Below are 17,540 nucleotides of genomic sequence, written 5' to 3' on the forward strand. Positions count from 1 at the left end.
CTTTGGCTCTTACTGAAATTTTTCTTTCCGCTTTTTTCTTTTCAGCTTTAATTAAATGTTCTTAAATTCAACCACTAAAAGAGCACATCATTATTTCATGTGAGTTTATTCGAGATGCATTTTTTATTATTCCTCGTGCCCCTGTTGGACGCATTCACAGCTGTGAACATGAGCCTTTTTTTTCAAGAGATATTGCGTTAGATAAACCAAACAGAAATGGAAATTCATCAGGCCTCTAAGCCCGTCCAGGCACTTTTTTCATCAGAGCTGATGAGGGGTTTTCAGCTACCTGTTTTCCCAACATGGTGGCTAGTTACTGCCAACTCCCGTCACGCCTATTGTATGTGTGTTTGCGGTAATTGCTGCTGCTTGCAAGCGTGTGCTGTCTTACCCAGAAAAAAAACAGCTAATGGTGCAAAACACTATGAGGTTGAATCATCATTTTCTTATCAAGGTAACCACCGCTTTCAGTGTCTACATTGCCAGCGTGTCTCTGCTCTGGGCTTTTGTTTTAGTTGCTGCACAGCTGACCATCTCTAAAAAGGCGTGATTGGTGGAAAAGCACAATTGGAAGAAAATCGGCTAATAGGAGAGTGCTGAGGGAAAAGATGGCATCCAGGCAAGCTTTTATTAACTCTCTCTCACTCTGGATACATTTGGTAAATGACTAAATTGCATCCCTTTTTTATTTGGCCCAGTTTATGTTGTTTTTTCCTCTTGTTGTTTCCTTTAATTTTGTGCTCAAAAAGCCACCCTGTTTTGATAAGAGAAGGGACGAGGCGATATGCTCAGGGATAGAGGGGTTTGGTGGATGGAAAAGAGCCCAAGGCTGATAGCGTGAGAGTTGGGAGATGGAATGATGGTGAGAGGAAGGATAGAAGTAATTAGGAACACAGGGATGAGGTGATGATGACGACAGTGGGGCCATAAGAAAGTGGAAAGTCCAGCAAATAGAAGTAGAGAGAGAGATGAGAAAGATACAGGAAACACTATTAAGTAGTAGTAGTTTTTTAGACTAATGAGCGTGAGTATTACCTGTGGCTAATTGTTTGTTTATTTTTGAGTGCCCCTTTGCCCCTAGGAGTCATGCTATGCAGGTTCGAGGTGAAGTCTGAACAAGTGATTCTTGAGTCTTTTGCAGAAGATGCCGAGTGACTCTGCTTTCCTGACATTGGTCGGGAGTTCGTTCCACCACTAAGGCAACCATTGTTCGACATCAGCGATGGCGGTACCAGCTGGCCAGCTCATGTAGTGGAGCCAAGTGCTCGCGCTGGGGCGTGTGGTCTGACCAGTGTTTGGAGGTAGACAGGTGCAGTTCCCTTGATGGCCTTGAAGGCCAGCGCCATCGTCTTGATCGGATGCGGGCTGCGACAGGAAGCCAGTGGAGATCACAGAGGAGAGGGAAAAATAATTGGTATTTATACTGTGTATGATAGTACAGCAACTTTGCTGTTGGACTTAAGTCAAATTTTGGGGCGACACAGATGCCAAAGGGGGGAGTGCAACACTCATGCCCAAGTAAGCAGCAACAATGTCACTGTTTGCCGAGATATCAGCAAACTAGTTACAATTGCTTTATGCAACTCATAAAGAAAAAAGGACCAGAAGACACTGAACGAAAAGAGCGTCCTCGTGACTCCTCACATCTGAAAGACCTCCCTTCGTGAACACTTCAGCCCACCCCTATGCATGAATGCAAAACAGAGAAGTGGGCTTAGTGGTCTTGGCGTAAAAGAAGTGTCTCGTGGGGGGAAACACATTCAAAAAATACGGAGATCAAGAAGACAAAGGGGAAGTTGAGGAAGAGCATTGAAGTTAGAGGGATCAGGGAGAGCGAAGGAATTCATCTTGGTGGGGAGCTTTAGGAGGATTTAGAGGGCGGCCGGTTGCGCGTTGATATGTTGTAGTCACTGGGGTAAAGACATCCATGACATCATCCTGTGTGCTACTACACAGCAAACGCACTAATTAAGCCAGAAAGGCGGCGGCACATTAATCACACACCAGAAGAATTCATGCCTGATGCCAGCTATGCTGTATTCAAATCAACTCAGATTGGGCTGTAAGAAAGTCTGTGAAAATCACACTAATTGAGCCTATCCTACTGTGGTGCACCGCGAGTTGCAAAAATTCCTTACTGCAGGTTTTTTTTAAGTTCCCCTTTGGTATCTTGTAATTGCAAGTGTGTGTGCGAGGAGGACAATTAAAGTGGGAGGCACAATAGCTACAGTTGGACACGAACCAGCACTCACAGAAATGGACCTCATTCATAACTTGTAACAATGAGAGATCTAGACCTCGGCTTTCGTCTCTCCCATCGATTCAGTTTCTTCCTCCAGTCGTCTTTCTTCATCCCTCTCACTGAGACGGCTCGCGCTCATTCTTGCTTATTCTCCCTCTCTTACTCATTATGTGTATATCTCTTATGACTTATGATCAAAGTGGGAGAGCCTTTACGCTCCTGTCTCCGAGCTTCCCTCCTCTCTTCTTCCCTTTGTCGTGCTTTTCTCCTTCTCCGACTGTGTGATTAGTTTTCTATTGTACAATCTTTTTTGCCATCCACCCATCTCTTTTTAACTGTCTTTCTCCTCCTTTTGTCTGTCTTTCAATTCAGTTTCTTTTTTGTTGTTGTTGTTTTTTATCTCAAGCACCTTTTTCTTTAAATGTATTTCTGTTGGTGTTTTCTGTTTCTGGCATGAATGCTTTCTTTTTCCCTGTGTCTCTGTTTTCATTCTCTATTTCCAATCTTCACTCTTCCTCTCTTGTTTTGCCTCAAACAGGTATATAAATATCTCCTCGGCATCATCCCGCCATATCAGTGACTTATAGTTCAGAGGTGGAGTATCCATAATGCAGCGCTTTCTCCACATGCACACTGTAATTGGATTCCCTTTATGCTATGCCAGATTCAGCAATTTGATTTGATTGCGCTGCTACATAAGAGGGTGAGGGATAAAAGGTTTGCGTTAAGCCTTATTGGTGGCGAGAAAACGAAACCTTCGAGGACACATAAACTTATCCATGCGTGTGCATATTCAATCACGGCGCTCCGTGGCCCACACGCACTCAGGTGCATTCCAACACAGCCTCGATTAAAAATTAAAGGTGACAGGGCTTTTGCTGTTACAGCTCCTTAACACACACCGCCGGAGGCAATATTACTCCATTAAATGTATATGTACTCCAAGTATGTTAAGTTTGTGTATGTAGGGTTTCTTTGCAGAGGTAGGGGGGAATATTATGTTGGGAGTATATTGATTATCTACTTCCACTTCTTCCACTTCTACCACTTCTGTAATTCCATCATGCATTTACAGTCTTTCGCAACACATACATTTAAACTGTGGTGAATTCATAAGTGGTCATAACCTGGAGTAGCTGTTACTTAAAATGTATTTTTTTCCCAAATAATCTTTGAATTTCCAAGCTGTTCCTCTGTACTCCAAAAAGCATTTCGACAGTGTCTCTTTTAGCGGGCTGAATTTTATTACGAATGCCTTAGACTCATTGTAGAGGATGGCCGATGCTCACATATTATTTACACTTTGTTTTTCCTCTCATATTGCAGTGAACCTCAAGTTTCTACCATTATGGGAAAAAAAACATTTTATCATCTCTACTACTCTTTTGATGCTGGCAAATGGAGTAATGCACTTTTCAAAATGGTCAATATTAAATCATAGTCAATATTAAAATTGTTGCATGCATATAATTCAAGGAGCAAATTGTAGGATGTGGCCAACATGTAGTTAAAGCATAACAACATCACCAGTAGCGATGTTATGTGAAAAGCTTCTACATACTGTGTTGCAAAGATGCTTAATGAGGTTAGCATGCTAAACGGGTCTAGGCGATAATCCAAGAGGCCTCTACATTTCAGATGGCAGATGTGGCAAGTTTGTTAATAAACTAATAAACTCAAAAACTTACATTTCACACCTATTTTTCTCACTAAACAGAAACATACAAGCACCACCTTTGGAATTCACCCCGAGTTTGGTCGAAATTAAGCCTCTTCTGTCCACCCATCCCTGAAGTCACAGTAGGCCTACTTAGTAGTGCCGCTAATAAGTCAGCTAACAGGGCCGCCTGCTCCACGGCTAACTGAGCAAGTTAGCGAAAGCTGCTACAGTCATCAGTAGCTACAAGAAAGAGCATACAGTAGTGCCAAGATGTCAGTGGTTATGCTGCCCCCTAAAGTTTTGGATTACCTTCGAATTCTGGCCATTTCTTACAAATGTGATCTTTAAAATGTCATCTAATCAGCCTGGCATATTGGGGGAAATGTTCATCTCAGGCCAGCGGCAATATTCTAGGAAGAAAACGTGCCTGGAAGTTCAAACAAAATCTGACAATGAAGCTTCACATGAAACTTTTTTACTTTGTGGGTGTTGTACTAATCCCTGTGCCAATCAATGCAGAAACGAGTCATTTGAGTACAGAATCTATATGTCAATACAGTAGTATCATATTAAGCAATCTCTCAGACATCTGCTGTTTTTCATTCCAGGAAGTGCCAGCACACCAGTGGTTTTCAACGAGAATGGCGACGCTCCGGGACGATACGATATCTTCCAGTACCAGAACACCAACAGGTCCACCGCGGAGTACAGAGTCATCGGCTCTTGGACCAATAAGCTCCACCTCAGAGTGAGATTTTAAACACACACACACACACACAGAAGTCGGTGAGTGAGTAAAATCACAAAAGCTCACGTCGTCTGGTTTGTTTGCGAGATCATGGAGCCTTAGTGTCTCCACGTTTTATAACTTCCATTAATTTCCTGCTCACAGCGCTCTCAGGAAACGCAATAAAGAAATTATAATCTAAACAACAAGAGTGCAAAAACAACACATACATTATTGCTAGTGTGTTTCCAGCTCACTGCATATTGAACCCACTTTTCTATCTCCACTCGCTCTGGCCGCTGACTTCTGCGTAATAAAGAAAAACTGCCGTCATGATGATCCAAAACGTATTTTGATTTGAGTGGCTTATTGGAGCTGGTGAGGCGTTACAGAGCTAACGCCTCGGCAGAATGAAAGTTCAACATCGCAGTGGCTTCACAGTCTGCTGTCGGTCGGGTTGTTGCTCTGGTTCGGATGCAAAACTAAGCTGGAATTGATTTTTTTTCAACACTTTTTCTTATTCTCTTTTGTGAAAGTGTTGCGCAGGGACGTACGTTGGCGCGCGCCTACACAAGGTCACACACACACACACACACACACACACAAACACACACACACACACACACACACACACACACACACACACAATATATACGGCCTGTAAACACTGTCACCAGAAAACAAAAACACATGATTTAATGCATAAGCAAACTGTCATCCCATTGTCTTTGTCTCCTTTTCTCACTCACACATATATGCATGCACACAAAACTCCTTGAGCGTGCTGGAGTGCTCTGCGTTACAAAACCACCCAGGACTTCATTAGAAAGGCCAGATGACAGATGAGAAGACTAATAGACACAAAGTGCTTTCTGCTTGATGGACGGCCCTGGCTGTCTGAGAGAGAGAGAGAGAGAGAGACTGCAGCAGCACAAAGGACAACAAGCGTTAGTTAGGACACACATGATCGGGCGCTTTGACAGGTGACAAATAAGCAGATGTACCTGATTTCTTAAACCAATCCGGTCGGGTTTGAAGGCACAGCGGCAGATGGCTGTGACGGTTGCAGGTAAAAAAAAAAGTTTTCATGATCAACACATTTCCAATTCCAGCTATTATTGTGTCATTCAAGAATTTAATGGAAAGTGGGGGGGGGGGGGCGTTCAAGACCAGGCCTGTGCTGTTCTGGGTCGTGCATTATTTATTGTTGTTACCAAATAAGGTGCGTGGCTGTGGATGCCAAAAATTCTGCAATAAATGCGGAGGCTATGAATAAATAATGAGTAAAAAATACTGAATAAAACAGGAAAGGCGCGCCCAACCAAAAGAGTTCCAAAAGTTTTAAACGATGCTAAATACCACACACACACACAAGAACACAGACACACACACGCAACCAGGACGATTATTTTCATAATTTTTTGTAAAGGTCCCATATTGTAGACAATGAGCTTTCCATGTCTTGTTTAATTATAAAGCAGGTCTAGTTGCTGTATGAATACTGTGAAAGTACCAAAACACAAATGCACACAGCCCACATTGGGAAACTGAGCCTTTAAAGGTGCAATATGGAAGGTTTTTGCAGAAAAGGCTAAGAAAAACAACTAAAATTACCAACAAAATGTGACAAAATAACACTTTTGACTTTATGACATCTGCATGCTGTGTTGTAGCAAAATCAGTGTAAGCATTCTTACCGGCTAAACCCAGCCTGTCCTGGTGAAAAGCCCCTGTATTAGCTGTACAAACACCAAGGCTGTGTCCGAAATCACTCACTACTCCCTACATAGTGCACTACATAGTGACTACGCCATTTTGTAGTGCTGTCCATATTTCTAGTGGCAAATATTATACCTTATATAGTGCACTCAAAGTATCCCACAATGCATTGCGAAAAGTAGTGTACAACCGATGGTCACTTACCAAGCAATATTTACCATCATGCATTGCGCTGCAGACGAACACATGGAGGTTTCAATTCACGTTTAAACTGCGCGACAGTAGTGACGTCATTAACGGCGCCGGAGTAGTGTCCCAAAGTGCATTTTTATTTCTGCTGTTGAGCTCACTATATGGACACAGCCCAACACTTTCCCAGAGCTCTAAGGTCCTTGTCTGGACTGCTAGCTGCGCAGCTAGCTAAGCTGCAGTTGGCTGCAGATAGCAGTTAGCCTAGTGATACACTGCCCCCCCCCTTTTGTTTTGAGTATCAATCCAAGATGGGGCCAATTATTATAAATTGCACCTTCGAACGAGTGGTTAGGACTTGGTGATGTCACAACTATACAGTCACCGCCCTTAGCCACGCCCCCTGCGGTTTCTAAAGCAGCAGCAGAGCTCATATGGAAAAGTCCCCCCCTGTGAGAGCTGACCAATCAGAGCAGTTGGGCTTTCAGGAGGGGGCCTTAAAGAGACAGAGCTCAGACAGAGGGTTAGCAGAGGTGCTGTAATCTGTTTTTAAACATTAAAAATTTAAATTCTAGTACACACAGAATAAAAGTAGGAACCTGAAAATGAGCAGAATAGGGGACCTTTAAAGTGTTTCTCCTGACAGATATATTAGCGGCACTAACTTAGAAACAGCCCGTGTGTGTATGTGTGTGTGTGTGTGTGTGTGTGTCTATATGTGCGTCAGTGATCAAATCAAGTCCATTTCCTCAGTCCCTGATGGCTTTTTCCTCCTAACTAGTTTTTGTTGGACTGGTACATTGTGTGCCCGTTTAAAACAGTAATGCTCCATTTTACCCAGCACCCCCCGGCAGTGTAGGAACCTCGGGGACTCGCTGTAATGACAGAGTTACAAACGCTCGCACACATAACGACAAATTAAAAAACGCGCACATTCAAACTCGCACACAGCAGACATAAGGGAAAGCTCAGGGATCCTCGATAATGCCAGAGTGACACAAACGCAAGCAAACAAAACGCACACATGGAAGAACATATGCACACAGACAAACACAGACAAACCCACACACACGCACGCATGCACACACACACACACACGCACACACACACAGAAGGAAATACAGATGGCCTGTTGGTGCCAGATCTGATTATGGTCTGATTGTTGGCTTCCAGACTAGCTGGTGTTAGTTTTGTGCCCGGCGGCTCTCAGGAAAACGATCAGAGGATCTGCTCCTGCTAATTGCTCTCCAAGTTGCCCCGAAGACACACTTTGTGCAGGTACAGAGAAACTGAGTGTTAAAGGACTGTTAACACAAAGTAATGTCAGCTCCAGCAGATGGCTGCCAGTCTTATCGCCGCTTAATATCCCTCAATAAGGTGGGAACGTTTTGTTTTGCCACCTGAATACACAAATTATTTCCTGTTTGTTCTGTTGCACTGAAGACAAAAAGAAAAAATGTACATTTTCCATTTGTAACCTCTCCTCTCCTCTCCTAGGTTGAGGCCATGCGTTGGAAGTCAGGTGACCCATCCCTCCCACCCTCAGTATGCAGCATCCCGTGCCGAACAGGCGAAAGGAAGAAGGTGGTCAAAGGTGTGCCGTGCTGCTGGCACTGCGAGCGCTGTGAAGGATACCACTATCAGGTACAAATCCAGGCCACCTGTGTTCGCTGTCGGCACGGTTGGAAGTTCACCTATTCCCTGTGATGTTGAACATTTGGGCCTCCGTAGCTTGTCCCACATCTTTCCTCTTGTTGCTGTTTCTGGCTGTTACCCATGACGGCATGTCAAGATGTTACACTGAAGTGTAGGTCTTAGTATATAACTCAGTTTGTAAAGAAAATAATGCAAGAAGAGCCATGATTCTCATGTTGCATGCAGCAAAATACACCCCAAACATTATTATTATTTTTTTATATAATACAGTAAAACAATGGATAGTTGACATGCAATGTTAACAGGATTCAATATTCCAATTCAATAATTAGCTTAGTTTCAATTCAGTAATTGGAATTTTAGAGCTTTTTGATGAAATTGAAGGGATTGGAGTTAACGTTGTAAATAATAATATATTGTATGCAGGTCATTCTCAGACTCAGCCTTCATACCCCTCTATTCTCTTACTCTTATTTTTCCAATTATGGATGCGAAATAAGCTTCACAGTGCCTTCTCAGTGGCTCCGAAACAGTTCTTAAAAACTTAAATTGGACTTGTTGAAACAAGTCACAGTCCAGTGTGATACATCCCGGTGTTGCATTCCAGCAATCAATAGGAAAGCCATTTTGCAGAATTATAGTAAACCCAAATATCGAATTTTTGCATCAATGAAAAAAAAGAATAAAATCAATTTTCCGTCCTTCTTGTTTCTGTAAAGTCACACCAAATGAAAAGGGATTTCTGACAGGTAAATAATCTTGATTGTCGTCTGATGAGCAAAAGAAAGCTCAGGAACTCTCTGTCGAAGCAGTTCTCTTGTTGGCAATCGATCGGTCAATAGAAATGTGGTAAAAAATATAGATTTTGAACAAATATCTAAACTTGCTTGAATGTCCTGCACCTGCTTAACAATTTGAAGGTGCCATCAGTCCTATTTATGTGTTATATATACAGTATATGTTTGCAGTGACTTTTGTGACATCATGAACATATCTGATTGCATGTTCCTTCTGACATCTGCCGCCTGCCTGCTTTTACTCTACAGTTCCGTTCCCCTAAGTGGTGATCAGGTTTTTTTGTTTCGACTAATTTCAGGCAATCAAAAAGCTGAGCCACTTATATATACTGTACGTTGCCAGTTTTTTGGATTTACATATACAAGGAGGAACCCTTCAGACGCCATTATGGCAAATGGAAGTACATCATTTGAGGTGAGGGGAAAAAAGGGTGTGAGCACACATAAAGATGCATCCTGTGTTAATTATATTACAGTCGGGGGCAATTTGGCAGCACACCATCCTTCTTATTAAGTTTGAAAAATCCATGAGCGAGCGAACGCGCAGACTTCCCTCGTTTAGGATGCAATAAAGGGGCCCAAAAAAAAAAGAAAATACCAGCCTTTAACTGCAGCCGGCGATGCTTGTCAGAGCACGCAATCAATACTCATTTTGCAGATACATGCATTTGCTGTAAAATCCATAATCTGTTGACACATTTATTATAGAGCTGGGATTTTAGCAGAATGGAAAATAGTCAAAAACAAGAAAAGCAAACTAAAGAGCAAGTGTACAAAAACTTGTAAATGTGTGCATTTTTTTTTTTTTTACATTAACCAGTCAGTTTACAGAGATGGATAACACACAACAGTTGTGCCTCGACTGCCCGGTGAATTAATCAGCTGTTGACATGTCTCTGAACGAAAACATCTGGGATTTATAGCACGAGGCATTAATGTTGGAGCTATATACAGATGAACCACACTTCTATTCAGAATTTGGATTTTTTTAAAAACCTTATTAACTGTGCGTATGCAGATCGATTTGCAGGACATAAATCGGATTGCCACTTGGTCCTTCCAGATTTGCCTTCAGCTGGCCCTCGCTGGATTCGACTTGATGTCTTTTCCGATATCTGGCTCTATTTCTGTTGACTCCATCTGTCACGAAAACATTTTTCAAATAGCCGAAAAGAATGCTGAGTTACTGAAAGCGTCACTAATCATTGGGAGGCTATTGAAAAAGTCTGAGGCCCAAAGCACTGATTGACCAAAACATTGACAACTGTTCTTTGTTAATACAGTTCAGATTCACAGTTAATACTCCTTAATGGATCTTATGAGAGAAAGTAATTAGCTTGATCAATATACGTTTTAAAGGTTCCACATAACACCAAGCCTGTAAATGAGCTGTTTATTGTTTACATGCGTTGATATTCAAAAGCACATATATTTCTTCCTGTCCATTGCTGCAGCACCTTTATTCACCCTCTGTCTGAATGCTACATTGTAGCGCCTGTCTCCTTAAGGCCCCCCCCTCCCAAAAAGCCCAGTCTGCTCTGATTGGTCAGCTCTAACTGACCTGAGCAGGCTCCGCTCACAGTGTTTTAGCATCGGCTGTGACCACGTATTTGCAACCACAGCTGTGCTGGGGCGTGGATGGGGGCGGTGACTGTTTATTTGTGACGTCACAACCTTACAGAAGTCCTCAGGGCTCGTTTAAAGACAGTTAATAACTAATAATGACTTTTAACAATATTGGACCTTTAAAGCTCTTCCATTAAGTCTTCTCTAATCAATCGTATCCGTCTCTTTCGCAGGCATCAGAGTTCACATGTGAGCTGTGTCCATACGAGATGCGACCCGATACCAACCGCACCGGCTGCGTCCCCATCCCGATCATCAAGCTAGAGTGGCACTCCCCCTGGGCCGTCGTGCCCGTCTTCATCTCAATGCTGGGTATCATCGCCACCTCTTTCGTCATCGTCACCTTCGTCCGGTACAACGACACGCCAATTGTGCGGGCGTCAGGGCGGGAGATGAGCTACGTGCTGCTGACGGGAATCTTCCTGTGCTACGCCATCACGTTCCTGATGATCGCGACGCCCGACGTGGGAGTGTGCTCGTTCCGGAGGATCTTCCTGGGCCTGGGCATGTGCTTCAGCTATGCAGCGCTGCTCACCAAGACCAACAGGATACACCGCATCTTCGAGCAAGGGAAGAAGTCCGTAACGGCACCCAGGTACGCACACTGCCTTCCGGTCCCCTGTGCATTCAGCACGCGTAGGTTCTCGATGAGTGTAGTGGAATAAAAGGTCGCTGTAAGTGTGTACTCACACGAAGACCTTACCTCCACTTCTTCCTTACCGAGCTGCTTGCAATCATTATTCATCATTTATTTTTCATCCATTATTTATGAGAGTCATGAACTCACACTCACCTATTGTACTGTTTGCACTCAGTGTGAGTGACTCTGTGAGAGAGAAGTGGCTAAAATGTTAATGCAGTATTTAATAATACTCTGGTTCATGTCCCTGCTACCCAGATGGTCATCTGTTTTTTTTTGTTTTTTTGTTTTTTTTTCTTGGGCACCATCCAGCTGTGAGAGTTACCGTCGTTGCACTGCTATTTTATGATAATCAGGTATTTCCATATTTGTAGTTTGTTTTCCAGGAAATACAAAAATGATTTAGCATTTAGCGAGCAAATTACAGTGAATGCACTCAGCGACAACTGCAGCGCGATAGAGGGCGAGGGTCACACATACAAACAGTGAGAGGTTTCGGTGTGTGTTGCGCGCTCAGGATGTCTGGCAGTAAGCCTCCTTTGAGCCCGGGAGCTTGAGTGAGCAGGTTGTTTCTTCACAAAGGGTGTGAGTGAAAATCCGGCTTTTGTTTTTCTGGTATTATTTGTCCCCATTTCATCTCCCTGGCATCCTAGATGATCATTACATTTCCTCTACCCAACACTGTGGGCTACTGAAACTGCTCCTCTTTCTACGTCCTGAAATCCTATCATTACCTTTTCCTAGATCTCCTTCCAACTCTTGTGGGAATGTGTGTGTTTGTAGGAGCGCGTATGGTTGCCTCTATAGGAATTTAAAGGAAAGTTAAGCCAAAAGTCCAGAATACATATTTCTACTGTTACTTGTTACACTGTTCATCCATGTAGATTGTTTTTGTGGTGGTTGTGGTGCTCAAAGAAAATATGATAACTAAGCTAGCTAAGATCCCAGCTCAGCCGAGTGAGGAGAGGACACAGTTAAAGGTGCAATATGTAAGAATTTTAATTGAAAACCGACTAATTACTAGCTAAAATTATAAGCAGAGTGTAAAGAAATAACAATTTTGAGGTAATGGTGTCCGTGTATTTTGCGGCAGAGACATTCAGAGTAATTTGCTTCAGTTAGACTGAAGTTAGCATGCTAACCAGTTACCCCCGGTACCAGTTCTTAACTCCTGTGCGAGTGGTTAAACATATGTGTGATACTGTTGCCGGGTGTAGCTCGTTAGAAAGAAAACCTAATTAGCTCAAAACTTCAAGAAAATTTCGCCACCTCCTCATTTCCACGACCCTCTCCTCCCCAGGTTCATCTCTCCGGCCTCCCAGCTCGTCATCACCTTCTCGCTCATCTCCGTCCAGCTGCTCGGGGTCTTCGTCTGGTTCGCGGTGGACCCTCCCCACACGGTTGTGGATTACGGCGAGCAGCGGACCCAGGACCCCTTGGCGGCGCGCGGCGTCCTCAAGTGCGACATCTCGGACCTGTCCCTCATTTGCTCCCTGGGTTACTCCATCCTGCTGATGGTGACGTGCACGGTTTACGCCATCAAGACGCGAGGCGTGCCCGAAACCTTCAATGAGGCCAAGCCCATCGGATTTACCATGTACACCACCTGCATCATCTGGCTGGCGTTCATACCCATCTTCTTCGGCACGTCGCAGTCTGCAGAGAGGGTAAGTTTTTGTGTCAGTCCCTCCAACCCTATATATCCAACCTGTTACCATACTTAAACTGCTGCTTGTAACATTTTCTTTGTAAACTACAGTCTACAGAGAGTGTGAGTATATTACATATGTCTGTACTTCATCCCCGTCATCTTAAGGATTTCTGTGCCTGCAGAGAGGATGAGACGATGTGTCTGTCTGTTGGATTACCCTGTGTATGACCTGTTTGGGATTTAAAGCAGGTTTCCTTTGAGACGTTGCAGTCTGCAGGAAGGATGAATTTGTGTGTCTCACATATGTTCGGTGTACGTGCGCTTGTGTGATACAGATGTTATGTACGTATATATGTGTGAAATAACTTTTATGAGAACAATTTGTCGACAAGTGGGTGGCGATGGTGTGCATTATGGGCTCTCTGCTCTCCCGAGACCGTTTTGCAGCATTATTAAGTTTAGGAATCACCTTTTTGAGTCATAAATTTGCATGTATTGCTATGCCGGCAAGTCTCCTCTCACTTTCATCCACTGACAACTTTTTTTTCGGAGATCAAAACGGCATCCCTTGGCACTGAGAGACAGATATGTGTTTCAATTGAAGCTATACTAATGTCTTTGAGTCTAAAATCTTCCGACAATCCTCTGTGAGTACAAGAGGATTTTTCTGTCTGGCTGATTGACTGGATCCACGGTCCAGGCTTTTAGAGGGGTTGTACTGTCGAGCTTATGCCTCCTACCTTTTGTCAATTATTGATGGCTGTATGATGTGAGTGCGATGTAACTTTTGCAAGGTGGTTTGTGTCCGCGTGTGTGTGGGAAGCCTTTTTTATAGGATTCAGATGGGCTCAGTATGGATGCCCAGTGCTTTATCTCCATGTGCATTGTGGTTTATTGGCAACCATATTCACACATAAACATTTTTTTAATACCTGAAGGCAGTGGCTCCCAAACATTGCAAACACACAACAATGGAGTATCAAACGGCAGCTATTTTGATCACCTACAACCGGCTCCCCGACCCCCAGCTCCGCCTGGTCCTGTACCTACAGTGCTGTGATTGGCTACTACAACTGTACTGTTGTGGGCCACCACCAAGACCCTAGGAGGAGTGTCAGGCTTTGAAGCCATTGGTCCAACAAAGCTTCCAACGAAAACACTTTTTCCATAAGCTTACATTCTGATTCATTTTTTTAGCTTTACAACCCTCACGAAATGACTCGTTTGTCATGATTTGATCGATTCTGCCCGATAAAATTTTGAATGTCGAGAAGAGCTGCATGATTCAATCATTTTATCCCCATTCTAACCGATCTCACTCCTCATGCCCAAACCTAACCAACCCAACCGACGAAGGAGGCAGCAGCTAGGAGAAGGTTAGGGACTTTAAGTTTATAATTTTTTCACAATTATTAATTCCAGTTTTCATAATTTGTTTCAGTTTAGGCATCAGAAACTATTTGCTACATCACCCGAGGTGTAAATAGCATTGATTGCTACAGACAGCCGGGGGCTAGTATCATCTACAAATGATAAAATGAATAAACAAGAATGTAGTACAAGAACTTAGTGTTTTGATGCTGGGTGTTTTCACTTCCCTCAGGCCTCTAAAAATCCTTCAGGTAATACAATCTAAGAAGGAAAAATCACTGCCATAATGATGAGTTTTATTAGGCTGCCTTTCGGAGAACATACAGGTATGTAAGTGATGGACTGATTAGGTGACAGCGTAAAAAAAAGGCGTCCTTTCACCTTGCCACTTGAATCAGACAGTTAAGGAGTCGTGAACATAATCGTAACAACGCACACATAGTAAACCACTTCGTTCACCTCAGCTAAAGCAGCAGCTGTTTGCTGATTCCATTTCATGATAGCGTGACTGATCTAGTTTTAACAACAGGGACGCATAAGCACTTATGGTCATCGAGACTCATGGCTGGTCTTTCATTGCACATGTCACAGGTTATATATCACGGCACTAAACCGCCGGGTGCAGTTGATGCGCACATACAGTGGGAAGATAAGCAGCTGTGGCGGCGAATGGATAGATAGCGCTGCATCATTCACGGCCCTCAGTTAGAACATGACCTGCCGAGATACGAACCCAAAGCTGCTTTTCAGAAAGAAATTAATCACATTGATGTTTGGAAGCAAAAACAAAATGCGTCCTTGAGAGTGCACTCCAGTCAATCCGCACAATGTCAAATATCAGTATTCTGCCCCGCCGTGTCGTCCTCCTCTACATGACTCTTATAGTCTGCCCCTGTTTTTGGAGTGTCATTCAGGCAATTTTCATTTCTCCCTCTCGTTGCGTCTCAGCCCATTTTCCTTTCAAGGCGGGCGCCTGCCACTGTCGCATAGCAAAGAGCTGACATCAAAGTGATCGCGTCTAATCACACATCAGGGAAATCATACTCTTGCTGGATGTTTCATAGTTTTTTTTCCCTTTCGCTCCCTTTTATGTGTTTATTTAGTTTTTTGTTTTTTGAGAGTCCTAAAGAAGCTGGGATGTTTTGGAGCGGTTACTGATGCAGGAAGTTTATAGTGACTTTGAAAAAAATAAGTTTAGATTATTATTATTTTTTGTGTTCACTTTCCAAAGTCATCATAGAACTTTGGGGTGTGTTCAGTCATTTGAGCTTAATTCTGTGACTTATATGAGTGTATCCGTGTGTGTGTGTGTGTTCGTTATCTGACGTGCCGAAGCGTCTTGTCTTACTGGTCTTGTACTGAGCAGTGTCCACGCCATGTTTGTTCGGCTAATTAGAACGTCCACCGGCGGCTTCTTGTGTGTTTTGCGTTGGAGTGTGTTCGCCCGGCGTGTTGTGTTTAATTGGAATATCCACCAGTGCACACTTGTGTGTCTGTATATGTTGTTTCTAATTGGAATATCCTCTGGAGTGCGCGGCAGCTGGCTGGCTTACAGAGGGAGCAGAGGAGAGGGAGGGGAGAGACGAGTGAAAGGAATAAACAGGTAATGATGTGACTCGCTGATGGGGCTTTAATGAGGAGAGCTCCGCCGAGGGCATGGGTTCGGTTTCCGACGGGGGAGAAAGGGAAGGGGGCTTCAGTGAAGTTAGTGGGAGGTTAGGTGACAACATGACTCGCATTACGATTAACTTTGTCATCAATTGGCCTTCACGCACACCTTCATCGTTCGTCAGTATTGTCAGTGCTCTAATGCTATTTAATAAACTGCTGCATTCATTTGTGTACCATACTGTAGCGCAACTCCCGATAGACCCTCCTAGATACTGAGCATGAGCACACCTACTGCAGAACATCTGATGTTCTTTTAGGTCGAAGCCCCCCTCCAGTTAATCCGTCTTCCAGTCTAACGATTGACGCACCCTCTCAAATAGAGAATGGGGGCGTGGTTGATGGTTATACCGGGTTAATGCCATGGCAACCGACTGCCTTTCTAGCAAGATAAGCGTCACTAGCATGGATGAGCAATACCGTTGATATTAACATGGACAAGCGGCATGAATATTAGCAGCAAACCGAAGACCCTCTTGTGTCTTGAACAGCTCCAAGGCTTATTCATGGTCGAAGCGACAACCTGTGCTGTACATTTACTGCCACTCTCCTCTCTGCTCTGGTCGCCAACAACCACCATAGCTATCTCTCCTTCTCTTGCTCAACCAAAGATGCCACGCTGGATGGTGCTCAGTATAAGTCCCAGATTCTACTACAGTCATACGTCATCATTCCATATTGGCAACAGCGTATATTTTAGGACTTTTAGGATGAAATTAAGTGAAAAAATAGATGGTAAGCGGTGTCAACTTTGCCAGAAAAGGACTCAGACAAAATTTTAAATATCATTAAGATACCAAAACACACTGGAGGGGGGTTTTGACTCTTCCACCAAGTGTGCCTTAGAGCTTCTTGTCAGGGTCACTATGGTTAAACATGTTTAACTTGTTACAACTTGCCTCGCCTTTGACTTTGGTACCCTTACTAGATTCTTTACAGACATTTCAATCTTCCATCTTAAGTCAGAGGCACACTTTGAGGGCTTTGGGAACCCTTCGTCATTTCATTGTATTATGTTTCTTTCTTTATAACAAGCATAAACAATGTTACTGGATTTATGATGTCTTGGTAACTAACCAGCTAACATAACATAGTTAGTGCTGATTTGTGCATGAAGCACATTTTAACATTTTCAATGTTGCATCCCCCCTTGGACGACATGTGTCGCCTGAAGTTTTAACTAAAATCCTGTAGTGAAGTTGCTGCTGTTGGTACCGCTCCTCTAATATCAGTGCAGAATTGGCAGAGTAGGAGCACAAGTTGCTAAAATTAGTGCTATGAAGTACTGCTAATGGCCAAGTAATGAAGCAGTGTTCTTTTTTGTTTGATGATGTGATTGTGAGCATCCATGCTTTTCTATCTCCATCAGATAAATGGCAATCCATTCACATAAACGCTATCGACTGCAAGGCTTGTCCCGATTGACGGGAGATTTCAACCACTACCACTTGTAATGGAAATGAGATTGATCCCATGTCTACACAGGCTGTAGTTATGTCCATAAACAGAAACAGATCAACTTAGAAAGATGCATCTCAGATTGCAGTTATGAGCTCATGGAGAGTGATGCATGAGCCAGCTGTGACCAGTTTTG

General features: G+C 43.4%; 1 protein-coding gene across 5 annotated transcripts in view; it reads left to right on the plus strand.

Annotated features, from left to right (window-relative positions):
* grm8a (glutamate receptor, metabotropic 8a) overlaps positions 1-17,540 on the plus strand; it is a 254,862-nt gene that overhangs the window by 213,631 nt on the left and 23,691 nt on the right. For 4 of the 5 annotated variants that reach the window (XM_030440168.1, XM_030440167.1, XM_030440171.1 and 1 more), the window contains exons 8-12: positions 4,511-4,650; positions 8,035-8,181; positions 10,790-11,211; positions 12,557-12,923; positions 13,016-13,027. In XM_030440168.1, the coding sequence (XP_030296028.1) occupies positions 4,511-4,650; positions 8,035-8,181; positions 10,790-11,211; positions 12,557-12,923; positions 13,016-13,027 (1,088 nt within the window). The remainder of the gene's footprint in view (positions 1-4,510; positions 4,651-8,034; positions 8,182-10,789; positions 11,212-12,556; positions 12,924-13,015; positions 13,028-17,540) is intronic. The other variant, XM_030440170.1, reaches the window with a different exon arrangement.

This window comes from Sparus aurata, chromosome 14, assembly GCF_900880675.1.
Source record: "Sparus aurata chromosome 14, fSpaAur1.1, whole genome shotgun sequence".
Taxonomy (NCBI): domain Eukaryota; kingdom Metazoa; phylum Chordata; class Actinopteri; order Spariformes; family Sparidae; genus Sparus; species Sparus aurata.